A 26,615-nucleotide genomic window follows, 5' to 3' on the forward strand; every position below is an offset into this window, starting at 1 on the left:
CTACTCAGAAAACCATTTTTGGTTAACAAACTCTTACCTAAAAAGCAGCATTTCTAAACACTGGTGTTTATTTCCTGGATGAGTAATGAGTCTTGAACCTGCATGTTCCCACTACTGTGGGAAGCATGAAAGACATATCAGATGTAAACCTGTTCAGTTTCCTTAGAAGAAAATAGAGTTTTTAAGATTCAGGATTAGGGTGAAATGTGTCTCCAGGGTTGGAGAAAGATGGGGGTTCCTATTTATAGTTAGGAGTTCTCTACAACAATATGTCAGCTGTACCACAACCCACAAGCCTTCTGATGTTGACCATTACCAGCTTTCTGGAATTCCTTACAAGTTATGGTAGCTCTTCACTGGATGCCAACACTGCTCACTGGGCACGCCACTGGAGATGATGACCAGTTTGTAGAGGGTAGGGAGCGCCTGACACCTTTTGGGGGATGCTTCAATTGCAGCCTAAGGATCTCTCCATGTGTAATTTAAGATTCTAAATGTGGATTCTAATCTGTTCCCCCAGTTTTGGGGGAAACTGACTAAAATCACTGATAAAACGAGTTTAGGTTTTTAAGGGTTTATTGGAAAATAGAAAGAAAAAGATTGAGAACAGAATTCCAACAGCCTGGCATTCCTATCTTTCCTCACATTTCCTGTGAAGTCCTCTGCCGCCACCACCACCAAGTCAGGAACCCAAAAGCGCAAGAGCTCTCTGCGCAGGCTCCCTTTCCTCCTTCCTGTCTCCTCCCAGACCATAGGAGGCTCCTCAAGTTGATTGGCTGGTAGCCTTGATAGACAGCACCCATGAGCAAACGTCATTTCCTGATGCCAAGGAAAAGCCACATGGCCTTGCCCTCTGAGGCATTTTCCTCATGGCGGAGCTTTCCCACAGCAAGTCTCCAGTAGGTGGCATCATTCCAATCATTATAGTCACATCTCTTTTTTTCCCCAAATCGTGAAAGAAACCACTGAGTCAGCAGTCAATTAAGATAAAGAAAAGGAAAAGAAAAGGGAGAAAGTCTCCTGTCTTTACTTCTTTAAGACATACTGGGCACAAGTGCTTAGATCAAGGCAATCTTTAGGAACACTGCCACAGGTAGACAGTGCTTCATATTAAAAAGGTCTGACATATCTGAAAGTAAACTAGTGTTTTCCTGTCATCTGGGCAAAAAAGAAATACTGTTACAGACCACCTTGGACTGCTTCTTATATCTGAATCATAAACCTCTTTCTGTAATTAGCCATACAGTATTCTTTTCGGTTCTCTGTCAAGGTTAGGCTTATACAATATTGTGTGGAACGTAAGATATAACTGTATCCTGATACATATTTTAAAACACAGTGTGAAAATATGAAACATTCATTTAATTTATAACAGAACAGGATGAAAATATCAGTTAGCATTTATATAGCATCTACTATGTATGAGGCATTATATCATGTACTTTATATTTATTATCTCATTCAACACTCACAACAACCCTGGGAGGTAGTTGCTGTTATTATCCCTATTTTAGCTGAAGAAACTGAGGCAAATGGGTGAAATGACTTGTCTAAGATCATAGCTAGTGTTTGAGGCTAGATTTGAACTCAGATCTTTCTGACTCCATTCCTGGCACTCTAACCCCTATAGCACCAGGTAAAAAGATGATAATATGATCTGTCCCTTCTCCTTTCTCCATTACTCGTCTTTTTTATATGAGGGGAAAAAAGACAAAACACCCACATTTCTAACAGTTCCCTGTTTTATTGCAATACATCAAAGTCAGGTTAATATTAAGTGTGTCACCAACATAAAGTATTGGTGAGGAAGTCATTCATTACATTTCGGACTGTCCCACCTTAAATATTTCTGTGCAAAAGAATCCACATCATTGTTTGGTAGCAGAGAATCTCTTACAAAGTCCCCTACAACATCAAGGGCATCAATCCAAACAAAATAAAATAAAAAATGATAAGAGGCCAAAGCAGTATCTTTTCCCCCTCCACACAGACTTGTCAGCTTTTTATACTCTAAACAAAAAAGTGATTACATCTAGGTCATGCAAAACTGTACAATAATATTACAATGAAAAAAACCCTAAAAATATTTTTTTTAAAAATAAATGATATGAAACTGTCAGACATAAAAAAGGCAGGTCATTTTTTCCCCCCGTTGAAATATCAAGAATGGTTTGTGTCTTTATCAAATTCTTCCCCACAACTGAGGCTGTTTCTTACACGTAACAGAAGGTTTATTTTTATTTTTGTTTCATATTTTCAAATGTGGATGGAAAGGAAGAGAAGAGTCAGAGATTCCCTGATGGAATGCCAGAGAAATGGAAAACAAAACATTTATGGCAGCAATATTGTTTGGGAGTCCTGGGCCTGCTGAACTGTATAAGCACATTCCACCCCCCACCCCCCCCATCCATCATCTTATCAAGCAGGATTATTCTAAGAATTTTGGCCTGGATTAAGTTGCTGAAATCACAGCAGGGAATGTTGTTTTAGAATGGGTGAAATGAAATGTCAAACACTTCTTTATATAGTCCAGAGAAGACTGAAATGGGAGGCAGGAGGAGAGGAGGAACAGAAAAGAGTGAGAGAAATGCCTGATTCTCTCCCATGTATTTTGGCCACCATTGTTACTTATAAAGTCTGGCCTATTAGAAGTTCCTAGACATAAAAATTCAAGCTGACCTGACTTTTCAACATCTTGCTTCTCCATGTGGAGAACTGACATAAAATATGTTATCCAAACACACTCTGGCTTCAAAACCAGAGTATTTTTGATGATTACTAAGGCCACTGAATCCAGCTCAGTTACAGCTTTAAGTATTTTCCTGCTGGAGTCAGGGAAAGTTGCTCTCATTGCCCCCTCAATTCATAGACAATGCCTGAGAGTTCAATATAAATTCAATCAGTCATGGCTCCATCAGGCTCAAAATCTCTTTCTCAGATACATGATTCAGTAATATGCAGTCATTAAGTGATAAGATAAATTTCTGACCACAAGAAAGGCAGAGGAGGGCTGAAAGGCCACTTAAGAATGATGACAAACTGTTGTTACAAACTGTTTTAGATTCAGGGGCTTTGGGGATGTGCATAATAAGAACAGAGATTTCAAACTCCGTTACTTAAGTGTGGAAACTGTGAATTTCTTGGGAAGCCAAATGGACAAATGACAGCAGTTATAATTTATGACTCTAAAGCTATGTTCCAAAAGAAAGTGCCCAAATCACTGGCAATAGCTGGATTTTGAAATAATTAGACAAATGCAACTTTAGCAACCTCTGAGGTTTTCGGTTTGGGCAAAAGTTGTCCATATGCTGTGTACATTAAAAGCACATGATGAAATTCCTCAAGATCCAAGGGCAGATAACATAGCAGGCAGGTTCATAGCTTAAGCTGTGAAGGTGCCCCTAGCACTAGAACCACAGCTCTGCAGCTCCCAGCACTCAGCGATGGATGCTGGGAAAACCTCTTTAAGACACAGCTTTCCTTTCTATCCAGAAGAGAAATTAATTCCTTCTACGTGTACTCAAACCACCCACGATGAATGAGGGAATCCTGTGTGTGCTACTAAGAAGAGGCGGGAAGCAGCTTTTCAATCCTGTGCCATGTCCAGTGGCTCCTCTAATCGCAACAAGTTTCTTTTTCTTTCTTTGGATCCTTTTTTCCCCAGAGATTCTTTAGTGGATTTTTGGGTAGGTACCCAAAAATCAGCAGATCCTGAACATGCATTTGAGGGTAGTGTGATAATAAAACACAGACCCAGTACAAATGCCACCAATATCAACCGAGGAAAAGTCTCCTCTCCTTGCCAAAAAATGAGGTTTTTTTTGGGGGGGGGAGAGGGGATTGCAAACAATTTCCTCTTGAAATTACCCTATTACAACCAACTCTTCATTAAAAAACATAATTGGGAGACTACTCCACTGATAGCCTTGGTATAGGGCAAGTGGGACATGCTGTGAGTCAGAGCTCTCTGTACAGGCTCTGGGGTTTGTCCTGCTCATTTCTCCTCTTTGGAAGGTCTGAGGCAGTGATCCATTTGAAATGGAGCCCAGTCCTTCAGTAGGCTCACTTTCTGGCCATAGCAATGGTCCTGTCTATAAGTGGTCTGAGTCCAGAAGCTAGCCCAGTTCTAAAGAGCTCACTGGCATGTTATGAGATATCCTTAGGGAAAGGAAATCCCTAAGAAGAGCTCAAGCAGAAGAACAGACAAGACTGAAAATAAGGTGCTCCTTGGGGGCTTCTGTCCTTTTGTCTGTTTTGTCTTCCTCATAACACGCTAGCGACGAAGGTGGGCAAGGACACTAAAAACTGGTTTTCTATCATTTCTAACACTAAATGTCACATTTGGGAAAATGTAGATTCAAATGACAATAAAACATAAGGTACCGATGAGGTAACATAAACAAGCCAAACGGTATCGATGGTATATTAAATGCCTTAACCTTCTGAATCCAGGGCCATGCTTTATCCACTGCACCACCTAACTGCCCCTATTAAATGACTTAAAAAGCAAAAAGTTTATATATTTTTCCAAAAGCAAAATAACTTGGAGGTGACTAGTACTTTGGAACAAGTGTGCCCATGACAAAAGAAAATAATTTTAGAATAGGCATAGACTCCAAGCATGTCTAATGGCATTAACTGTACTTTTTCTTTTATTCTCTTTTTTTGTATGTCTATAAAATAACTCTAATGCAATCCCTCTCCCTGTAAAAAGCTCTGCAGGCTTTTCCTCAGTGGAGTGCAAACTTGGACAGACTAATAAAAATGGACACTGCTGTTACCACAGGAATGTAGAATGAATGTGTGGTGGTCAGTGGTCAAAAAATACAACACAAATGCTGGGATTTAAATTTATGATGTAGGAGAAACATTATTTTAATGCAGGAAAAATTATTTTAAAACATTAGTGTCCCAGACAGGAGAGCAAATTTTGTAGATTTCTAACTTTTAGTGATGCTCACATAAGTAGAATCCAAGAGGCTGATTTCTCTTTTCCTCCTCCCTCCCTTCTCTACTGTTGTTATTTGATGGGGGAAATGGCTTCAGACCTCCATCTTGTGACAAAAGTACAAGAACTCCAGATTAACCTGGACTGTGAGAAAAATAGAGTTTGTTTGTCCTCAGTTGACTTTCCTGTGGTATCCCCAAACAGCAGAGAAGAAAATAAAAATGCAACCCACAACATAACCAACCCAACCAAGCAAGAAATCTGCTTGGTATCTTGGGAGAAATCTTGGCAGAACTGACAATTCTGCGTTGATTAACTGACTAAACATGAACATCGTTTGTGTCAAACCTTTAAACAATTATCCTCAGGTGAAACTAAGAAAATATTTGGTTGAGGCTGCTCACAATGCATGCATTTGGCTGACTGAGGTTTTAGCTATTTGGTAAACTATTTTCAGGCCAATTAGAGGAAGGATCATTCCCCTTCAAGGTAAAATGAGCTCCTTCTAGAGAAACTGTCTCCTGCTCTAGACTGCAGTAATGTCATTACAATAGCCTGGGGAGGTATAGTGTATCTCAGGAAAAAAAAAAAAAACCAAACACTTTTGTGATCCTTAGGGAGACCCAACCCTTTGGAAAATATAACTCTGCCTATAGGCTTTGGGATGGAGGAGTTGAGAGGGTGGCAAGAAATCTTATCTCGTCAATTATTTGTAAGAGATAGGAAGAGTAATCTTTAAAATGAAGATTATGGCTTTAATTCTACTATGGAAAATAGGAAAGATATGTCTCTGATGACAAGAGAAATTAAACTGCTCTTCTAATAATCTGTGCTCAATAGCATCTTCCGAAGGGAATGTTGCTTTCTCTAGCTGTCTCTCTCAACAAACATCAACTGGTCTTTTCAATATTTAAAATTATTTAGCATGAAAACATATGGAAACAACACAATTCTTTTAAATTAAAGGATTTCTTTCTCTTAAATATGCATCCATCTTTTACTGAATACACGATGCTTCTCTCTTAATATATACAATCAGTATTTAACTCTTAAATCTGTGTATTTAAACTCTGTATTGTAGTAAAATATGCATTGTTTTAATTAATAAGGATTCACTGGTAACAATCAGATTAACATTCAATTGTGGTGGCTGAATGAAAGCTCTACGATGCTCTTTGATGTACTGATTCTCCCCACAAAGTCATGGGTTCACTGTGCTATCTTACAGTATGAAACTCTAGTGCTCATTTAAATCTTATTCATTTTTAGTTATCTTGGTCTACTTATACTACCTTTTTTGGAGGGAGTGAAAGATAATGAAAGCAGCTGTAATTGTATGAAATGAAATCAATACAAATAGAAGTCTGTGGCAGCTATTTGACAAGAGTTGGCCCTTTTTTTGCTGCTGCTGTTAAATCTGGGGGCAACATTCACCTTTGAATCATATCAGAAGGTAAACCTCTTCATTCCTACTCCCACATACCTTCTGTTTCCAGCCCCCAGATACTTTTCAGGTAGAAGTGAAGGGAAGAGATGAAAGCAAGAGAATAGGGTGAGTGAAGGGGAGCCGTGGGATAAAAAGCCGTTGTGATGTCTGATCTGAATGCTGAAGCAGTTCATGTGTCCCAACTCACGTGGTCAGTGCTCTCCAGAGAGAGGCTCTTGGTCTTGTGAGGAGAAATGGGGCTGGGAGGACTGCTGAGGTTGGAGCTGTTGGAAGCTGTAGAATGCCTTGGAGAATCAGAGTCCTGCAGCCCCAAAAATTAGGACATTATTGATGAGCAATAATTACAGCTAACATTTATATAGAGCATTATGGTTTGCAAAGTGCTCTACATGATCTCATTGGATCCTCATGAGAGCACTGTGAGTAATAGAGATATTATCTCCATTTTACATATGAGGACACTGAGACATTGAAAAGTCACAAAGCTCTTCAGTGGCAATACCAGGAAAAACAAGTTTTTCTGACCACAGATTCAATGCTCTTTCCATTACACAGCTATGAGAAAAGGACAAGCCACCCACCATAGAGACTCCCCCCGCTCCCTGCTTTGATAATTAAACTAATTTTGTTTACTTTTCTACTGTTATTAAGCTCACAAGGCATCATTGTGTATGTGTGAAACAGAATGAAGAAGAGTACATGCTAAATGCTTAGATGCAGGTAACTATGGAAGCACTTAAAAATGTATGCTCTTTCCACATGAGCCAGACTCAGCTGAAAAGCTCCTTTTAAAATTCTAGTTTGAAAACCCAAGGTACTTGGTTTCATTGCCCACAGGGTAAAAATGACTACTGATTCACTGAATCTGCTACAGGTTGATTTCAAGATGGATTTAGGTGAACTCAGTTTTTCTACTTCTCCACTGTTCATGCATTTCTTCTCTTCAAGCTTTATCAGATTAGATAAATTCTAATGTACATTTATGAATTGCTGATACCAGATCCCACTTCTTGTGGTTCCCCAAATTTCCATCCACAGCCTTTAGCTCCTGTCATACTCACCTCTCGGTCATAGTCCCTTGCTGGTACATCACTTCCTTGGTCCATACCTCCAGAGGACAATGAACCATCTGAGGGAGAGGTCATAGGTTGCCGTTTTGTCCCATAGCTTCCTCCCGAGAATTCTCTTCTTAATGCGCTACCATTTTGTGAAGATGACCCTAAAATATTGTACAAATTACCTGTGTTACTTGTGTGAAAGAAAAAATTAGTTCAGTGAGACTTCATCAGCTGGGATAACAAGCTAGCAGAATCTTAAGTTCTAGAAGTCCATTTCATTAAATTAATAAACATCATTATAGGCTCTATGTACCTTACATAATAAGAAACACACGAGCTTATCTCTATTTCATAGGCAGGAAGAGAAATGGAATGAATACTTTCAAAATCTTTCTGTCAATGTTTTGATCTTTTTTGTTTGCTTGTTTTTATTGTTGGTGGGTTGTTTTTTTTTGTTTTCTTTTTTTTTGTGAGGCAACTGGGGTTAAGTGACTTGCCCAGGGTCACACAGTAAGTGTCTGAGGCCGGATTTGAACTCAGGTCCTCCTCACTCCAGGGCCGGTGCTCTATCCACTGCGCCACCTAGCTGCCCCTGCTTGTTTGTTTTTGAGAGCATGAGGATGTGCAAAAGATAGAGGGACAGCTAACAAATTGGATAATCAAATAGGTTAACCCAACCTCTACACCCTCAAAATGATAGGTTAGAACTATGGGCCAAGTCTAATAAAGTTGAAATCTAATGAAGATAAATGTAAGCTCTATGAAGGCAAGAATAAGTCTAATCTAAACTTGGTATTGCCTCCAGCACAAACAACAGTGCTCACCACAGAGTAAACACTTAATACTCATGTTTGTTGAATGAATAAATCAATGTCAATTCCTACATTTAAAAAAATCAACTGCACAAGGATAAGGTCACAAAGGCATGGCTAAACTACAAACTACATTTGGGAAAAGTTAAAAAAAAAAACAAACAAAAAAACAACACCTGGAACTTTTAGTGGACTTTAAGCTAAATATGCCATTGGATTAGAAGTCATACTGTACAAGTAATATCTGAAAAAAAAAGAATATTTAGTTTGGAGGAGAGAAGATGGGAATGGAGGGAGGGAGATGATAGCTATATTTTAAGGACCTTCACTCCATGGAAAGAAGGATTAGTCTTCTTCAGCTTAGCTGAAAAACAGAAGGGATATTGTGGAAATTAAAGAGAGGTAGATTTAGCCTCACTACAAAGTAAAAAATTCCTAGCATTTAGGGTTGTCCCAAAGTTGAAAAGTTGCTTCATGAGGTATTAGTTCCCTGTCTTTTTTTGAGGTCTTTCAAGTAAAAGTTGAATAAATAATAATTGGAAATATGGTTAAGGGCATACTTATTTTAAGTGTGGGTTGGACTAGATAGCCTCTAAACTTACTTTTTTTTTTTTTTTTGCGGGGCAATGGGGGTTAAGTGACTTGCCCAGGGTCACACAGCTGGTAAGTGTCAAGTGTCTGAGGCTGGATTTGAACTCAGGTACTCCTGAATCCAGGGCCGGTGCTTTATCCACTGTGCCACCTAGCCGCCCCCCTAAACTTACTTTTAATTCTGAGATCCTGTGATTATATACAATAACTCTTGCTTTTAGACTTTACCCACAATTCTACTTTTACTTAATTTAAATTTGAAAGTACTGGATTCAGATAACAATTTAACATAAAAAGAGCTGAGTAACAGAGCAGGGGAGCCATAAAACTGAATAGAAAAAAACCACAAAATCACATGATTTACAAAATTATTTTTACTGGAGCTTCTCAAGGACTGGGAGCTAGGCAACTTTCTAACCATAGCCAAAAATTTCAAAAATTAGAGCTCCCTAAAATGGGGAGCTAGCCTCTAAGCAAGGAGTCAGGAAAGAGGCTAGCCATACCAGGGACTCGAGGGAGGATGAGAGTGAAATCAATGAAACAGGTGGTCAGGGTTGAGGCTCTTTCAGGAATTGCAAGCTTCACACTTTCTCAAACTATACTCACAAAAGAGTCTATCTTTGCCAAGATAACCCCAAATGGGTTATGATGAGTTGGACACAACTGAAACAACTCAACAGCAAGAAGATGTGTTGAAATGTATTTCGTATTAGTAAACACCATAAGAAAAGTGTTCATGTGAATAACAAAGAAACTCTTGCCTGGAAAATTTCCCCCATATATTAAGTTTCTATTCTGTTTTCCATTTCTCTTTCTGTTTTTCTAAGCCACATCACTGTGGGTGTGGGAGGTGGCTTGTTCAAAAATCATTAAAATGATAATGTATTGCTCTTTGAATCTCTGTGGCTTTTTTGAAAACCTTTTTTGCTACTCAACTATTATTTTCCTAGACACATTTGTACTTTTTTTTTGAGTGATACAAGTTTTGTATGAAATACATAAACATTTAATTGGCCCACACTTGGAGAGGTCACTGGAATTATGTTAATAAATATATGATGCCTTCCATTAAGAATGATGGGATCAAGCCTGCACAAGGGAAGATGTTGACAAGTGCTTTGCTAGTAATTCATGCATCCCTACATTAAACACCTGAATCAATAATTATGGATCTTATTTGGACGTCTCACTTTCCAGGTCTGTTGAAAAGCTGGAGTTTGAGCTATCTCTGTTGATGTAACTGTTATCATTATCTTAATGGTATAATAAGTTTTCCATTTCATATTTGACCCATTCTGTGTTTCTGTTGTGTTGGACTTCTTTCAACTGTATGGATACCTGGATATTCTCCATATCTTCCTTCTTCAAGGGTTCTCTCTCCCTATAGGTTCCTAAGCCTCTCTAGTACAATATTTGACTGATATTGGACTGTTTATTTTCTGAGACTGCCATGACTCCTTGTATTTCCTTAAATTTTTCGCTTTGACTTCACATTTTTGATTAATGTCATAAAACATTTCAGACATTTTAATTCTTTTGGATTCCAATTTGCATTTGTTGTTGTTGCCTTTAACTGAGCAATGTAGTGTCCAAAATTCCTGCTGCATATATACAGACTAGATATTGATGTAATTTTCCAGTGTCTTTCCACAGGTCTTCAATAGTATTCTCAACTTACTTCTGCCATGGTGGTATTTAATACTTGTTTTTAAGAGTATGCTCCTAGATAGCTCCACCTTTCCTCCTATGTTCCTTACTGTGGCAATGACCACAGCACATAATGTTGTGTGCAGGTCCTGAAATATTTTTATACTCTGTGTAATATTGTGTGATGATGTTTTCTTTCATAATGATAATTCCTGAGATACCAGCTTTTGGGAATTACTTGTTTTTTTTAAATTAGTTAGATGTGATGTGTGCTGTGAAACTCAAAAAAGGTTTTGGAAACTATATTCCAAATACGCTCATCTTTTCACAATCATTCATTAATAGCAGCTAATACTTAAATAATTTTAAGGTTTACAAAGCATTTTTGCAATTTTGGGGATATCATTTGACCCTTGAAATCATATAAAGGTGGTGTGATTATTTTCATTTTTTAGAGAGGAAAACTGAGGTAGACAGGTTTAATGACTTGTCCAAGATCACGCAGTTACTGTCTGAGACTGGATACAAATTCGTATCTTTCTGATTCCATATCCAGCGTTCTACCCACTCTGCCACCTAAGTGATTCAAGACATTGGCATTATTCTTGCCATCTGTTTCATTATTGGGTAGTACTTCCCTCTGGCAACGCCTGCGGTGGCACTGGTGCCAAACTGTATTGGCTCTGCCTCTCCTTTGGATCCACCAATATCGCAGAGAGGGAAAACCCGCTGCATGGGCAACAGCTTGTTTTCCATATTGATCTGCCCAGGCCAGCACCCTGGAGAGGACACTCCAGCTACTCCTCATGGGGTAGATACAACACGGGATGCGGCAGTTACTGGCTATAAGTCACTCAGGAGCAGCAGTTCCCGTATCGGACCGCACAGAAACACTGTGGCCTGTGGCTCTTCAAGGCGCTGATCCATGGTCATCCGCGACTGGTGGAGGCCTACTACTACTTCTGGAATTTTCATTAAGTATAGATTTTCAATGACTTCTGCTTCTTCATCTTTTCCATTTTCAGGTTTAAGGAGCTCTTCAATTTCTGCTATTGTTTTTTTTAATTATAAAAGTATTTTATTAATTTCCAGTTACATGTAGAGATAGTTTTCAACATTTGTTTGTTTGTTGTTTTTTTGCAGGGCAATGAGGGTTAAGTGACATGCCCAGGGTCACACAGCTAGTTAAGTGTCAAGTGTCTGAGGCTGGATTTGAACTCAGGTCCTCCTGAATCCAAGGCCAGTGCTTTATCCACTGCACCACCTAGCTGCCCCCTCAACATTTGGGTTTTTTTTTGTTTGTTTTTTGTTTTTGTTTTTTTGTTTTTCTTAGTGAGGCAATTGGGGTTAAGTGACTTGCCCAGGGTCACACAGCTAGTAAGTGTTAAGTGACTGAGGCTGGATTTGAACTCAGGTACTCCTGACTCCAGGGCCAGTGATCTATCCACTGCGCCACCTAGCTGCCCCTAACATTTGTTTTTATAAGATTTCTAGTTTCAAATTTTTCTCCCTTCATCCTCTCTCTCTCCCCTCCCCAAGACAACAAGTAACCTGATGTAGGTTAGATATGTACAATCACATTAAACATATTTCTGCATTAGTCTTTCTGTGAAAGAAGAATCAGAACAAAAAGGAAAAACCTCAAAAAAGAAAAACAACAGCACCAAAAACAAAAGAAATAGTATGATTCAATCTGCATCCATATTCCACAGTTCTTTTTTTTTTTTCTGGATTTGGAGAGTATTTTCCATGATGCGTCCTTTGGAACTATGTTGTACCATTGTATTGCTGAGAAGAATCAAGTCTATCACAGTTGATCAACACATAATGTTGATGTTACTGTGTGCAATGTTCTCTTGGTTCTGCTCATCTTTCTCAGCATCAGTTCCTGTAAGTCCTTCCAGGTTTCTCTGAAATCCGCCTGCTCATCGTTTCTTACAGCACAATAGTATTCCATTACATTCATATACCACTACTTGTTCAGCCATTCCCCAATTGATGGGCAACCCCTCAATTTCCAATTCCTTGTCACCACAAAAAGAATAGCTATAAATATTTTTGTACATGTGGGTCCTTTCCCCTTTTTTATGATCTCTTTGGGGAAAAGGCCTAATAGTGATATTTCCGGGCCAAAGGGTATATGCACAGCTTTATACCCTTTTAGGCATAATTCCAAATTGTTCTCCAGAATGGTTGGATCAGTTCACAGCTCCACCAACAATGCGTAAGTGTTCCATTTTTTCCACAGCTTCTCCAACATTGATTATTTTCCTTTTTTGTCATATTAGCCAATCTGATAGGTGTCAGGTGGTACCTCAGAGTTGTTTTAATTTGCATTTCTCTAATCAATAGTCATTTAGAGAATTTTTTTATATGGCAATAGATTTGATTTCTTCATCAGAAAATTGCCTGTTCATATCCTTTGACTATTTCTCAATTGGGGAATGACTTGGGTTCTTATAAATTTGATTTAGTTCCTTATATATTTTAGAAATGAAGCCTTTATAAGAAGTACTGGCTTTAAAAATTGTTTCCCAGATTTATGCCTCCCTTCTAATTTTGGCTGCATTGCTTCTGTTTGTACAAAACCTTTTAAATTTAATGTAATCAAAATCATCCATTTTGCATTTCATAATATTCTCTATCTCGTTTGGTCATAAACTACTCTCCTTTCCAGAGATTTGAGAGGTAAACTATTCCTTCCTCTCCTAATTTACCTATGGTATCACCTTTTATATCTAAATCATGTACCCATTTTGACCTTATTTTAGTATAAGGTATAAGATGTTGGTCTATGCTTAATTTCTGCCATATTATCTTCCAGTTTTCCCAGCAGTTTTTGTCAAATACTGAGTTCCTATCCCAGAAGCTGGAGTCTTTGAGTTTATCAAAGAGTACATTACTAAAGTAATTTACATCTGTCTCCTGTGCCTAACCTATTCCATTGATCCTCCACTCTATTTCTTAGCCAGTACCAAATAGTTTTGATGAGTGCTGCGTTATAGTGAAGCTTCAGATTTGGTACAGCTGGCCCACCTTCCTGTGCATTTTTTTTCATTAGTTCCCTTGATATTCTTGACCTTTTGTTTTTCTAGATGAATTTTCTTATTATTTTTTCTAGCTCTATAAAATAATTTTTAGGTTGTCTGATGGGTATGGCACTGAATAAATAAATTAATTTAGGTAGAATTGTCATTTTTATTGTATTATCTGCTGTTGTTTTCTAACCTTGGTTACAGAATGAAGTTATTTCTAAAGATTGCCCTTAATTTATCTTTAAACATTATTGGGATATTTAGGATCTGAGGATGTGTGAAGGTCTTGCCTATACCTTGTAAGATATGCTTCCAATTTTGTTATTATGAAGTTCTAAAGCATAATAAAATCATTCATATCTCCAGGACATTTCATACATACTCATGGTTTGCCCACTTTAGCAGTCGGTGCCATGTGCATCAAAACATTTCCAGCAAATTAGGTATTGAGTTGTTTTTTTTTTCAGTTTATCTTTCCTTCTCATTGTAATATTATTCAAATAATAAGTGCTATAAGTTAGCCAAGCCTTCCCAATCTGGTACTCATGCATCTGATTTTTTGAGCCTTTACATAGGACTTTACATATTCCTATTAAATTTCACCCTTTTATTTGAAAAACTGCTGAGGTCTTCTGTTGCAGATCTGATAATCATACTATTTGTACAGTCTTCATCTACATCCACATTGATTAACATGAAGAACAGAAAAAGACTAAGGACAGAATCCTATGGGACTATACTAGAGACCTCTTTCCAGGTGAATACGAATTTGTTAATCACCAGTCTTTAGGTTTGTTTGTTCAACTACATAATATTACCATCCAGCCTGTATCTCTTCAATTACTTCATATACAAGGATACCGTGAAAGACTGTCAAATGCCTTGCTGACTTGGATCTTCTGTATCCCCACACTTCTTCAGGCACAGTAGAATACTTGCCCTCCCTATGTAATTTTAGAGTAGATAGTGCATGCTTCTGGTAAGTTCAGATGCTGGTCAACTAAGAAAGCACAATATAAATTGTAATTGTTGAGCACTGCTTTAGGTAATGACGAGTTTATTTTCTGAACAAGTATAGTTCGTGATAGGCTATTCCATAGAACTTGTTGACTGAAATTTTTTGTAAACTTAGGTGCATTGGACCTTTAGAGAGAGGGGTTGGAGGAAAGCTTTTCTTTGTGAATTAAGTGTGTCAATATTCTCCCATGTGTAAAGCAAAAACTGGGATGAATAAATGAAATGATAGCACTTCTAAATTTAAATAGCCCAGAGCTATTATTAATACTTTCACGGGCCCTTGATACTTACTTGCTGCCAGCCCACTGCTAGCACTCATGGAACGTCCTGGTTCAGGGCGTGATTTGGTGATGGATGGAATACTAACAGAGCCACTGAACACTGTCCGACTTTCTTGAGGCCTGAGGTTCTAAAGGAGAGATAGAAAAAGAAACACTTCAGCCTGAGGTAAAGGATTTATTGGACAGATATGTTTTTCAGTATAAATGACAAAAGAAATTTCTTTCCTATTAGAATGAGCAAGGAGTGCAAATTAAACAACACCTTCCCTCCCCCACAAAATAACCCTGAAACAAAGCAAAACTAAATCCCAGGTGGGAGAAGTTTTTTTGTTTTGTTTTGTTTTGAAAAATCTGAAACATAAGAATTCCGTAGCAAGAACAGTGGCTTAAAGTTACTGTGTTGGCACTAATGGTCAAATGTTGAATTACATGGACAAAGGTAGACAACATAAAGCTCCCTGTGTTGCTAAGATCTTAACATACTAACAAACTAAACAAAGCCCCAAATTTACCGTATTATATTAAACCATGCATATATATTATGTATATATAATTTCTCACGTGGCTACTTACTCCCATGGAAGGAGTCATTTTCTTTTTTTTTTTAGTGAGGCAATTGGGGTTAAGTGACTTGCCCAGGGTCCCACAGCTAGTAAGTGTTAAGTGTCTGAGGCCGGATTTGAACCCAGGTACTCCTGACTCCAGGGCCGGTGCTCTATCCACTGCACCACCTAGCTGCCCCCGGAAGGAGTCATTTTAAGAACTCACACAAACACAGCACTGTCAAAGACATGCAGATTGATGACATTCCTAAAATGAGGATAATCTGGTTAAAATGTTCAGTTAAGGTGTATCAGTTTGAAAAGTTTTCCATCAATCTTAAATCACTCTGTTGTGCAATGGAGGGGAAATTTGCCATAGTATTTTCCCAATATTATAAGCCCCCAAACAGTAGTGTAATTTCTGAGGGTGGGGGTGGGAAGAAGAGTTGCAGTAGGGACAAGTGTTCTGGGCACAGACTATGAAACACATCTTCTAACCAATAATTTTAATTTATTGCTTTATGTAATAGGTCGATCAGGAGAAATCTTGAGCAATTTGGTGAGCCCTCTGACTGGCTTAATGAGATTTTAGGGTGAGGGGATATTTTCCAAGAAGGTGGATGTGATTCCAGGTCCCTCATTAGGAGGACAAAAGAAGCTCTCATGATTGGTCCCAGTGACTGGGGATTGCCCATAGGTGATTGGTTGATTGGGACTCAGGATGGACCAACTTTGGTCAGTAGAATTGCCCTCTCTGTGGCCTAGAAGAGTAAATTGTGAAATGTTTTACCCCCTTTAACCCACTGCTTTCTTTCCTTTGGACTTTCAAACTGTATTGCAGTAAATAGTGGTGGGAAGAAAGGGATTTTTTGTTTCTGCTACTTTTTACTCTGGTAGTAGAAAATGGCCACCTGTAAGAGGGCACGTGGAGAGTGGCCTAAATATGCCCAGATTAGAATGAGACTAGAATCTTTGGATATTTTCTGCTTTTGTGTTTAATTTTCAGAGGATCAGTCACACATTAGCAATCCTGAGAATGGATGCTTCTAGCCTTGGAGGTTACTTCATGGATAATTCTGAGTCAGAGTTCCTCAATTTGAGAATCTACAGGTAGGCCATGGGCTCCAGGTGGGAAAGTCCCTCAACAGCTGGAGTTTTGGGGAAAAAAAGGACTATACTGCCAATGTAGGACTAAAGCCATGCTATGGCCAAGCAAAAGGACTGGCCCTTGCCAATCCTCCATAACATCGTTTTTATTCAAATGGTACAAATCTGAGGTGAATGGAAAATACCTGTTTAGTACCCTAAATGGTCTTTGCTTTCTGAGGGGAGTCCAAGGAGATTCATGGGTTGAGTTTCCTGAGTTTATTTTTGTACACTGGTGAGAACTTTGCATCTTATACATTTTCTGTGGTGGAGGAAATGTAACACTATCCTATACCTGATAGCTGTACTGTACATTAACTACAGTATTAAGTAAGAGGTGACCCTGTTGTCTACATATGGGAAAACCCTAGGCATAGGTCATACCTTAGCTTTGCTTTAGAGATTTCCCCTTGAATTTTACTATGAAGCAAGGGTAGAGTCAAAGAAAGAAACAGATTTGTCAGGAGTCAGACTCCAAGGATTAAATCAGAATTGAACATAAAAGCCCAGAGCCTCTTGGGAGCTGGGCTTCAGGTAAGATTTATTTTCTAAGATGGGCAGAACTATATATGTGCCTTTACTATTGCTCTATTCTTTCAAATATGATCACCTTTCCATTTCTTGAGAGTGTTCCATTTAAATATTTTTGGAAAAAGTACTTGTTTATATTGATCATCAGTTTCCTTGACTTCTAGTTAGAGCTAATAAAAACAATATGATACAAGTATGTATTTATTTTTAAAACCACCCCTTCTTCCCATTTATGTTCAATATTAATAAAAGAAAAAAAGGCTAATAATATTTTACTAGCCTATAGCATTTTCTTTAATTCTCCCTTCAATCAGTGTGGTTCACAAATTATTACATAAAATTATCATTCTTTAATAATTATCCAGCAATAAATCATTATGATCTTGGGGAAGCAAAAATGTCCAAGATGTCTCCATTAAAATTCTGATTTTCAGACACATCAGGATAGGAGACCTGCTATAAACAGAAATTCATCTATTTCACTAGCTGCTTAAAAGCAAGAAGACAACTTGATAATAAATATGCAATTATAAAGTCTTATACTCTGTTCCATATTCAGAGATACCGTAAAGGGTTAACCTGCTGGACAATGAAATAAAAACTGTTCTTCCTAATTCTGAATTCTGCTAAAGTGTGCTAAGTGAAATTTAGGCTTCCCGGGTCAGGGACTTTTAAAAGTCTTTTTAAGGCCCATCATAACCTGAACCTTGTATATGTTTCTAATTCTTACACCTTATTCCTCTCCCCACATTCTATGATCGAGTAACATTGGTCTTTATACTCCTTATCTCTTCTCTCAGTTGAAGTCCTTTCATAGTCTTTCTTAATATTGATGCTTTCCATAGAAGACTATTTCAAACTCATCTTCTATAACATCCTTTGGTTACACATAGTTGTTTACACAGTCTCTCCCATTAGACTGTGAGCTCTGTAAGAACAGAGATGAGTTTTTGCCTTTCTTTGCAGCCTAAGTGCTTAGCTCAGTACCTGGCACACAATAGTGTGCTTAATAAATGCTACTTGACTACGTACTGACTATGTGATGCTTCTGACTGCTTTCACAGGGCCTCTGAGCATGCGGCCTAGGCTACCCCAAAATTAAGCAAATCATTTCATTTGTGCACTACAAGGACGTCAAGGTCCAAGAAGTTGGGTGGTCATGGTAGGCAAATGCTCTTCTGCCCCTCTTCTACTATGCTTCAAAATTAGTAAATCTTTTTTTAAACTACCTTGGGGAAGAGCTAATATGCACACACACACACATATACACAATACACATGTGTGTATGTCTGAATATATATACACATATATATGCATATACGTTCAACCTTTTGGTAGCCTAAGGCAAGATTCATTAGAAAGATCTATAGACACATTTTTTGCCACATATATGTATTTTAAAATATTTTTAAAATTAAAAAATTATACTCTTACCTTAAAATTTTAAATAATACAGGCATATAAAATCAGATTATAAAGCCTCTGTACAAAGCAAGACCTAGATGTTCAAACTTTAAAAAAATATATCCTTCCCCTTCTATACCTTTCAGTCATTGTTAAGTCAAACATAAATAACCCAAGTTACCTTATCAACAATCTGGAATAAGGAAATGAACATGTGAAATGCCAGCTTCTTTTTGTTATCAAGCACATATATGCAATAGCTACTCCTAATTTCATTTTCTCAGATACTTCTGCCTCTAATGTCAAGATTAAATCATCAAATTATGCTGACAAAAGTACCAACCCTTCATTCTGATGATTTGATTGTCATTGTTGGATACGGGAACAAGAAAATTCCCTTGATCAATTTTGTTTCCTGAAGAGTATAGAATATTTATCCATCATTGGTCTTCAATGGAAATTAATTTTAATTAATAATACATATTTTATCTGCATTGTGGAATACAGAAACCCTTTTTTCCCCATAGTAAGCCAATGAATTATTAGTAATTTTACAAATACTTTGGTATATAACACTAGACAAAAAGGTCTCTATCTGTAACATGTCACAAACATAACTGAATGCATTATAAACTATGTACATACAACTAGCATGAAACTTTAGAAATTAAACAAGAAAGAAGGAAATAGAAAGTTTCATGGTGGTTTGCTATATGATAGAGTATTTTGAGCCATGATGATTTCAAAGTCAAGCTATAGGACAATCTTGGTTTATTGGTGTGATGTGATTATTGCTTCAGCAGGAAGGGAACAAGCATTTATTAGCTGCCTATATGCCAGGCACTTTACAAATCTTAACTTAGTTGGTCCTCATAGCAAGACTGGGAAGTAGGTGCTATTACCCTTATTTTACATTGAGGAAACCGAGGCAGACAGAGTTTAAATGCCTTGCCAAGGTCATACAGCTAGTAAGTGTCTGAGGCAAGATATGAATTTCAAGTTCTCCTGACTCCAATCTCCACACTTCATCTACTGTGCCACTGGGGGCTTCTAATTTCTTAACTCTATAAATGCCTCAGTCACAGATACTTTTAGTCTACTTAAGAAAGGAATAGTAGGTTTTTCTAAATATGCCACCAAAAGCACCTTTAAAGAGGTTGTGATGAATAGCCATCACATGAGGATTAAAATTATGGTCAAGTAAGGTAAATGATGATGTGTAAGAAAAAAGACATTCATTTGGAAGAAAAAGCATACTGAAAATCTACCCCCCCCCACTTAAGGCATCAAATTAAACCACTACAATTTTGGTTTACACATCTGTTTGCAAAGTCCATGTAATTCTTTGTGTGGGTATCCCCCCCAAAGCAAATGCTTCACTGTTCTTTTCTCTATGAAAATAAAATACAAATAAAAATCATCAATGGTAGCCAGCTCAATAGACAAGCATCCATACACAACTATATGATACAGAAGCGGCGTGCATATAACATGGTACAAAGAATCTCAATAGAGCAATAGATGAGTCCCAAGCTCTGACACGTAGGTTATTGTTATCAAATTGTTGGAAGGGAAAGAAAGCTTAAAACAAGCAAACAAACCAAAAGAAAAAAACAAACACCCCAACAAAAAAACCAAGCCTCAAACTTTAATATTTTGATACTTTCTAAAGTAAAACTAATAAATTTTTAACGTTTAGCCATAACATTCATCGATAGCCTGGCAAGGCTGAAGTGATCAGAGGAAAGACAAACAGAAGAAATGCTTAAGGAAAAACCCTATAAAAATCAGGTTCCAGTAAACACAGTGAGAACAAAAGTCCATTACCAAAGTGCCACTGAATAGAATCTAGTCCTCTAATCTTTTCCCCATGTAAATCTTTTAAAAAATACAGTGAAAGTTTGCCTCACAATGTATTGCTTCTATGAACAAATGGCTGTCTTATGTGAACTTTTTAATAATCTTTATTATAAATGCTTTATTTGCATGTGCCATACTCCTCTGAAATCCCCCCCACCCCCACCCCTTCACCGTCACCCTACTTAGGTTACCATTGCTGATATCTTCTGTTTCCTATTGCTTACCTGTTCTTATAATGGTGGCAAATCTTAATCTGGTTCAATGACATTTTCTGGACAAGGAAATGACATTGCAAATTTTGTAAACTAGTAAATTGTTTTAAATTCATGTGGGGTTAAGAAATCTTCAGTACAACTTAAAAGACAGAATGATAAATTTTTTGTCACCTCCTGCAGTCAATATTCCAAATAAAGAACTACTTTATTACACATATAAATGAAAATACAGTGTGACTATTTCTCAGAAGTCCCTGTGCAATAGGCCAAAATTTCTATTATTTGCTTATTTTAAGAAAATTCCCCTTTGAGGCAGAGATGGTTCGTGTAAGCAGCATATTTTCATTAAAATGGGAATTTTGCTTCAAAGGTGGACACACATTCTCCATTCCACACAAAAACTAATGTAAACAAATGCAGAAAGACCAAACAAAAGCAAAATGATAACAGATGCTACAGTTCTCCAGAACGCGATCTGTTTCATTTTGTTTCTCGTATGGGTTTAGTTTTCATAGCCGGGATCCTGGGTACAATTAAATCCATGTTAGCAATTCAGTACTCTAGTTCTTACTAATAGCTTCTTCTCTGATTTGTGAGGTCCACCTTCTTTATGAGCAAAGGGTAGTTTTTCCTCTTATTCATTAGTAATTAATATTATTAGTTTGTATGTTGGACATTTTGCAGTTCTTAAAAAAGATTATAGGGAAAGATAAAAATAAATATAAGATAATTGTATATGGATCACACATAATTTATTTTACTATAATAAACTGACTTTTGTTTGTTTGTTTTGTTTTTTGTTTCTTGGTGAGGCAATGGGGGTTAAGTGACTTGCCCAGGGTCACAAAGCTAGTGGGGCTGGATTTGAACTCAGGTCCTCCTGACTCCAGGGCCGGTGCTCTATCTGCTGCACCACCTAGCTGCCCCCATAAACTGACTTTTGAACGATTTAGAATAAAACTTTGGAATATATAAGAGCCCTTTTCTAAGAATGACAGGTCTTTATGTGAAAATAGGTACTTTTGTTTTCATATTTAGAAAAGGCTAATACTTATTCTTTATAATGTGGTCAGCTTTTGAAAAAACTGGGAGTTTATTTCTTTAGCTAAAAAAAAAAAAAAGATGCCCAAATCACTACCACATCAAAAAAAAAAAACAAAACCCAAAAACCCTCTAGCACCAAGCCAAAAATAAAAGTAAACAAAAAAGGAATGAAAAAAAAAAAAAGAAAGAAAATCTGGGCAAAAAGGGGTGAGGTCAGAAGGAAACATTCACAAAATGCTAACAGCTTGCTATATTATTTGTTAAGCCAGGCATCAGGAAATCCATAATAAAGTTAGTAAACTTTATTTAAGTTAGTAAAACACCTGACTCAGCTGTTCATACCCTTAGAGTCATAAAGCTTGGTGTACCAGGGACAGAACGCAGAGACGGGGAATATTCAGGGTTTATGGAATCAGGAGAGAGGAATTTTTCAGCAGAATTAACAGTCATGTGATAGACGTGCTCAAAGTTGATCGGAGAGGAGATCAGGCTGGAGTGATGATGAGGGGATGAATGAGGGAAACCCGGCTATCAAAGACAACAACAGAAAGAAAGAAAGGTAATAAGGTAATGGAAACGATCAGTAGTTATATGTGAAATTTCAGACAAGCATGCCCTTATAGGAAAAGGGGAAGGATGAAACCCCAGTTTACATTGCAAGTAAATCCTTGCATTAGTTCATTCTTTCCCAAAGCTCCCACATGCTGAGATAATCCACTTATACAGGCCTATTCACCTTTTAAAAAATTGCTACAAACCTTTACTCCTTTCGTCATTACAAACTGCAAAACAAATTAAACATGCCAATCATGATGCTAGAACCAACATCTAGCCATGTAAGGTAAAGGTGGACTCTTTATGAGGACTAGCTGAAGAAGACGGGAATGTTTAGCCTGGAGAAGAGACTCCCGGGCCACAACAATTTGTTCAGGTATTTGAAAGAGGAATAAGACTTTGTTCTGTTTGGCTTCTGAGGCAGAATCAAGGACAATGGTTGGAACTTATAGAGAGGCAGACTGAAAAAGCTCCCTGTCATTTAAAGCAGCCCCATAGTTGGATGGGGTGAATACCTTAGGAGGCAATGGGTGTTCTCTCTCTCTCTCTGGATATGCATTTCTAAGTAAAAGTAGGGTGGTCCTTTTGGGGGTGGTTCTGTAAAAGGCACTTGTTCAATTGCATGCTGGACTAGCTGGTCCCTTAGGTCTCCTCCAACTCTGAGATTGATCAGATGACAATTTGATGATACAGATGTGTTTCTCTTGGCACTTGAAACTATTTAAAATCATGTTCTGAGTTTCAAAAGGCTTGTAGCATATATTTAGTTTTTAACAGTTTAATTTTCACTACAAGTGAAAATATAGCATGTAAATGAGTAATTTTATTCCCTTTGGTTTCTCCCACAGGATACAATCTCTCACAATAAGGTGAAACATCTGCCCCCCCCCCCACCAATATCCAGGTATATCCCTTACAGATAACTACTTTTTTAAATGTCTGAGAAATAACTTAAAATTTAAAAAGCTTTTTAAATTTAAGGATTTCATGATGAAGGAACCTCATGCTTTCCTTAAGATGGTGAAAATTTGAAGGATTATTATTGTATTATTATTCAACCGATGCTTCCTTCAAATGAAAAATTAGAAGTATTAGGGGCATATATCTAACCTCAGGAGGTCAAGGTCACTTATTTTTAAGCAATGCCTTACAGCTTTTGTCAGAGAGAGAAGCTGCATAATTCCACTGACTGTATCCAGTACATTCTTATCTATCCAGTATGTTACTTATGCTTGGAGAAGGATGGACTTTCCATTTTTCTTTTTTCATTGTGATGCCATAAACTGTCTAGAATAGGCCAAAAAGCTTTAGTACAAGAAAAATGTCAAGCCAGATTTTCAAGGCTGACCCTAAGAAGAAAAAAAAAATGCTATTAGAATAGCGTGGTTTTGCTTAAGAAACAAAATTACTAATGCTCTAAGAAACCACAAGTGAAGATATTGTTTCTTAGTTAATACTTCCTCAGAGAAGAACAGAGAACTTATGGGTCATTGCAACTAGAAAAACTTTCCTGATATATAACCAGAAAACATGCAAACATACTAAAAATCAAATTTTGGGGGAAAACAAATATTTGTCCTTAAATGGTCTTTGGCTGTTTTAACTAAGGAAAATTTATCCTCCACTGACAGCTTCTATGTGTGTGAAAAGTAAATGACAAAGGGAAATCAATAAAATTAGTAATAACATCTGAAATTATGTAAATAATAATAGCTAACATTTATATAGCTCCTATTATATGCCAGGCACTGTGCTAAGCACTTAACAAATATTATCTCATTTGATCCTCACAACAACCTTGAGAGGCAGATGCCATTATCATCCCTATTTGACAGTTGAGGAAACTAAAGCAGAAAGGGAAGTGACTTGCCCAAAGTAACATAGCTATTGTCAGAGGCTAGATATGAACGGGTCTTTCTTACTCAAAAGAGAGCCTGTGCTCTCTGCACTATGGTGCCATCTAGTGTCCAACCTCACTATACAACAATCATAGCTTTGAAGACTTCTGTGTGTGTGTGTGTCTCTCTCTTTCTTTCTTTTGCCTTTCCCTTAGTGTTGCCCAGTGCCCAGCACAAAGAAAGTACCTGGTAAATGGTGGTTTAGTGACTGCAAGTTTCCCATATGATTTAGGAAGTGAAGGGAAAAACATCTCTTCAGATTTGCTGTCCTCTCTCTTACACACACACACACCCACACACACACCCACCCACCCTTCAGATCATTTTGGGACCAAGAAAATAAAATTATGCTGTTAGAATTATCTAAATACAAAACCAAGAAAAGTAAAAATCTTCTCCTTAATCTAATTCTCCTCAAATCCCAATCTTACTCTTATGTCACAATTTATTGTTTTACATCATGTTCATATTTAATCCAATATACCTTTAGGCATGTGCTTTGCATTGAAAAACTATTATGGGTTGTGGGGAACTGTCTTCATTTACAATCTTAGCAGTATTCTATTAACTGTGGGTAATTCCATTAATGGGAAAAGAATAGTAAAAACCTGTGATCCACTAACAACCTCAAATGTTTTAAGCTCTAAAAAGTACTTAATCTCACAATCACTTTGCATTGAAGTAAAATGATGAGCATGAACCATGAAAATGAAATATGAAATTGTGAAGAATAGGAATATATACAAAATTTGTTGCTTGCCACGTACACATGCAGAAGCACAAGTTGGAGAAATTTACAAAATCCCTGAAAATACAAAATAGGAGCCTCTGTCTTAAAGAAGAAAAAAAATATTAAAGCTTTTGAAATTGTGAATTGGCAGGGTAGAAAATGATTTTTTCTTAATTATTTCCACTTCAATTCTACCTTCTGTGTCTCTAGCAATATGGGCTCAAATGAGTAAAACCATATAAAGATTCAAAGACAGGGGCAGCTAGGTGGCGCAGTGGATAAAGCACCGGCCCTGGAGTCAGGAGTACCTGGGTTCGGATCCTGCCTCAGACACTTAACACTTACTAGCTGTGTGACCCTGGGCAAGTCACTTGACCCCAATTGCCTCACTAAAAAAAGAAAAAAAAAAGATTCAAAGACAAACCAGGTCTCCCCCCCCCCCCCCCCAAATCACAAGGCAAATCTACACCAGTGGCTAAGCCAACTGATCACTGGAGTAAAAAAACAAAACAAAACAAAAACAAACGAAAAAAACCACCAAAACTAAACCCATATTTTAAAAAGACAAATTAATGAAAAGAACTCTTTTCTTTCTCAAATACACATCAGCATATATACAAAGATATGAATGACTTTCTACTGTTCTTCACCCCAACAGAATTTGAAGTTCTCAAATATGCAAACACCAATTAAAGCTCATGTTGAGAATTATAGAATATTCATGACAGAGCTTAAAAGTCACTAGGTCTACCAATTTCAAATAAGGAAACTAAGACCCAGAAAGACTAAGCAATTTGCCCAAGGTCACATAGTCAACAGTGACAGTCAGATTCCAGAGAGATTCCTGACTCTGGGCTTTTCTACTACACTAACCCCCTGCCTCCAAGGCAAATTAAGCATATTTGCCTTTTTTCCGGAAAAAAGCAACCAATATTCTTTTAAGGAAAATCAGCATTTTATTCATTAGCTACCAAGCTCATTTAACAGGGAATAAGTATAGTTTAGTTTTGAGGCAAAGTTAATCTGAGGGGGCGGCTAGGTGGCGCAGTGGATAAAGCACCGGCCCTGGATTCAGGAGTTCCTGAGTTCAAATCCGGCCTCAGACACTTGACACTTACTAGCTGTGTGACCTTGGGCAAGTCACTTAACCCCCATTGCCCCGCAAAAAAAAAAAAAAGTTAATCTGAGATAGATTAAAGCTGCCAATGCACAGGAGAAAGACAATGCTTAAGAGGCCTGAGGTTTAAGAAGTTTGAGGGACCTTAAGGGTCATGTCTAAGAAATGATAATTAAACTGTCTCCCTTAATAATAACAGCATGGGTTTCTTAACATGATGGGTAAAATGAAAAAAAAAAAGGTTCATTCTGACTAAATTTATGTATTTATAAACTGGGAGTAACTATGTAGAACAGAGAGGGCGGCTCTATAATAAATGAGTATTCCTGAAAAGGTTCAAAACAGGATAGTATTGAACTTTGTATTTTTACAGAATATCTCATTTATTGCCATTAATTAGTTCTACAAAAACATGGTATTAGGTGAAATTACATTACAAGGAACGGTTAGTTTCCTAAGAAAAAATGGCTGGTTGAATAAACAAATAACATTAGTTAGCATTTATATACAACGCTTCAAGGATTCAAAACACTTTGTAAGCATTATCCTATTTGATCTTCACAAAAACCTTATGAGATAGGTGGTATGATTCTCATTTTACAGATGAGGAAACTAAGGCAGATAGTGGTTAAGCAACTTTCCCAGGATCATACGGCTACTAAGTGTTTTGTTTAAGACCAGATATGAACTTCGGCATCTACTCATCTACCTACCTACCTACTAACCTGCTTATGGAC

At 37.4% G+C, this 26,615-nt stretch overlaps 1 protein-coding gene across 25 annotated transcripts in view; it reads right to left on the reverse strand.

Annotated features, from left to right (window-relative positions):
- Positions 1-1,525: 1,525 nt before the first annotated feature.
- The window catches only part of CDC42BPA (CDC42 binding protein kinase alpha), a 351,215-nt gene continuing 326,125 nt past the window's right edge, over positions 1,526-26,615 (reverse strand). For 17 of the 25 annotated variants that reach the window (XM_044004678.1, XM_044004682.1, XM_044004674.1 and 14 more), the window contains 4 exons: positions 21,921-22,106; positions 14,847-14,964; positions 7,457-7,614; positions 1,526-6,696 (listed from right to left, as the gene is read on the reverse strand). In XM_044004678.1, coding sequence (XP_043860613.1) covers positions 6,565-6,696; positions 7,457-7,614; positions 14,847-14,964; positions 21,921-22,106 — 594 coding nt within the window. In that variant the 3' untranslated portion in view covers positions 1,526-6,564. Of the gene's footprint in view, positions 6,697-7,456; positions 7,615-14,846; positions 14,965-21,920; positions 22,107-22,336; positions 22,361-26,615 lie in introns of those variants that run through there. The other 8 variants (XM_044004691.1, XM_044004683.1, XM_044004690.1 and 5 more) reach the window with 5 other exon arrangements.

This window comes from Dromiciops gliroides, chromosome 4, assembly GCF_019393635.1.
Source record: "Dromiciops gliroides isolate mDroGli1 chromosome 4, mDroGli1.pri, whole genome shotgun sequence".
In the NCBI taxonomy this organism is placed as follows: domain Eukaryota; kingdom Metazoa; phylum Chordata; class Mammalia; order Microbiotheria; family Microbiotheriidae; genus Dromiciops; species Dromiciops gliroides.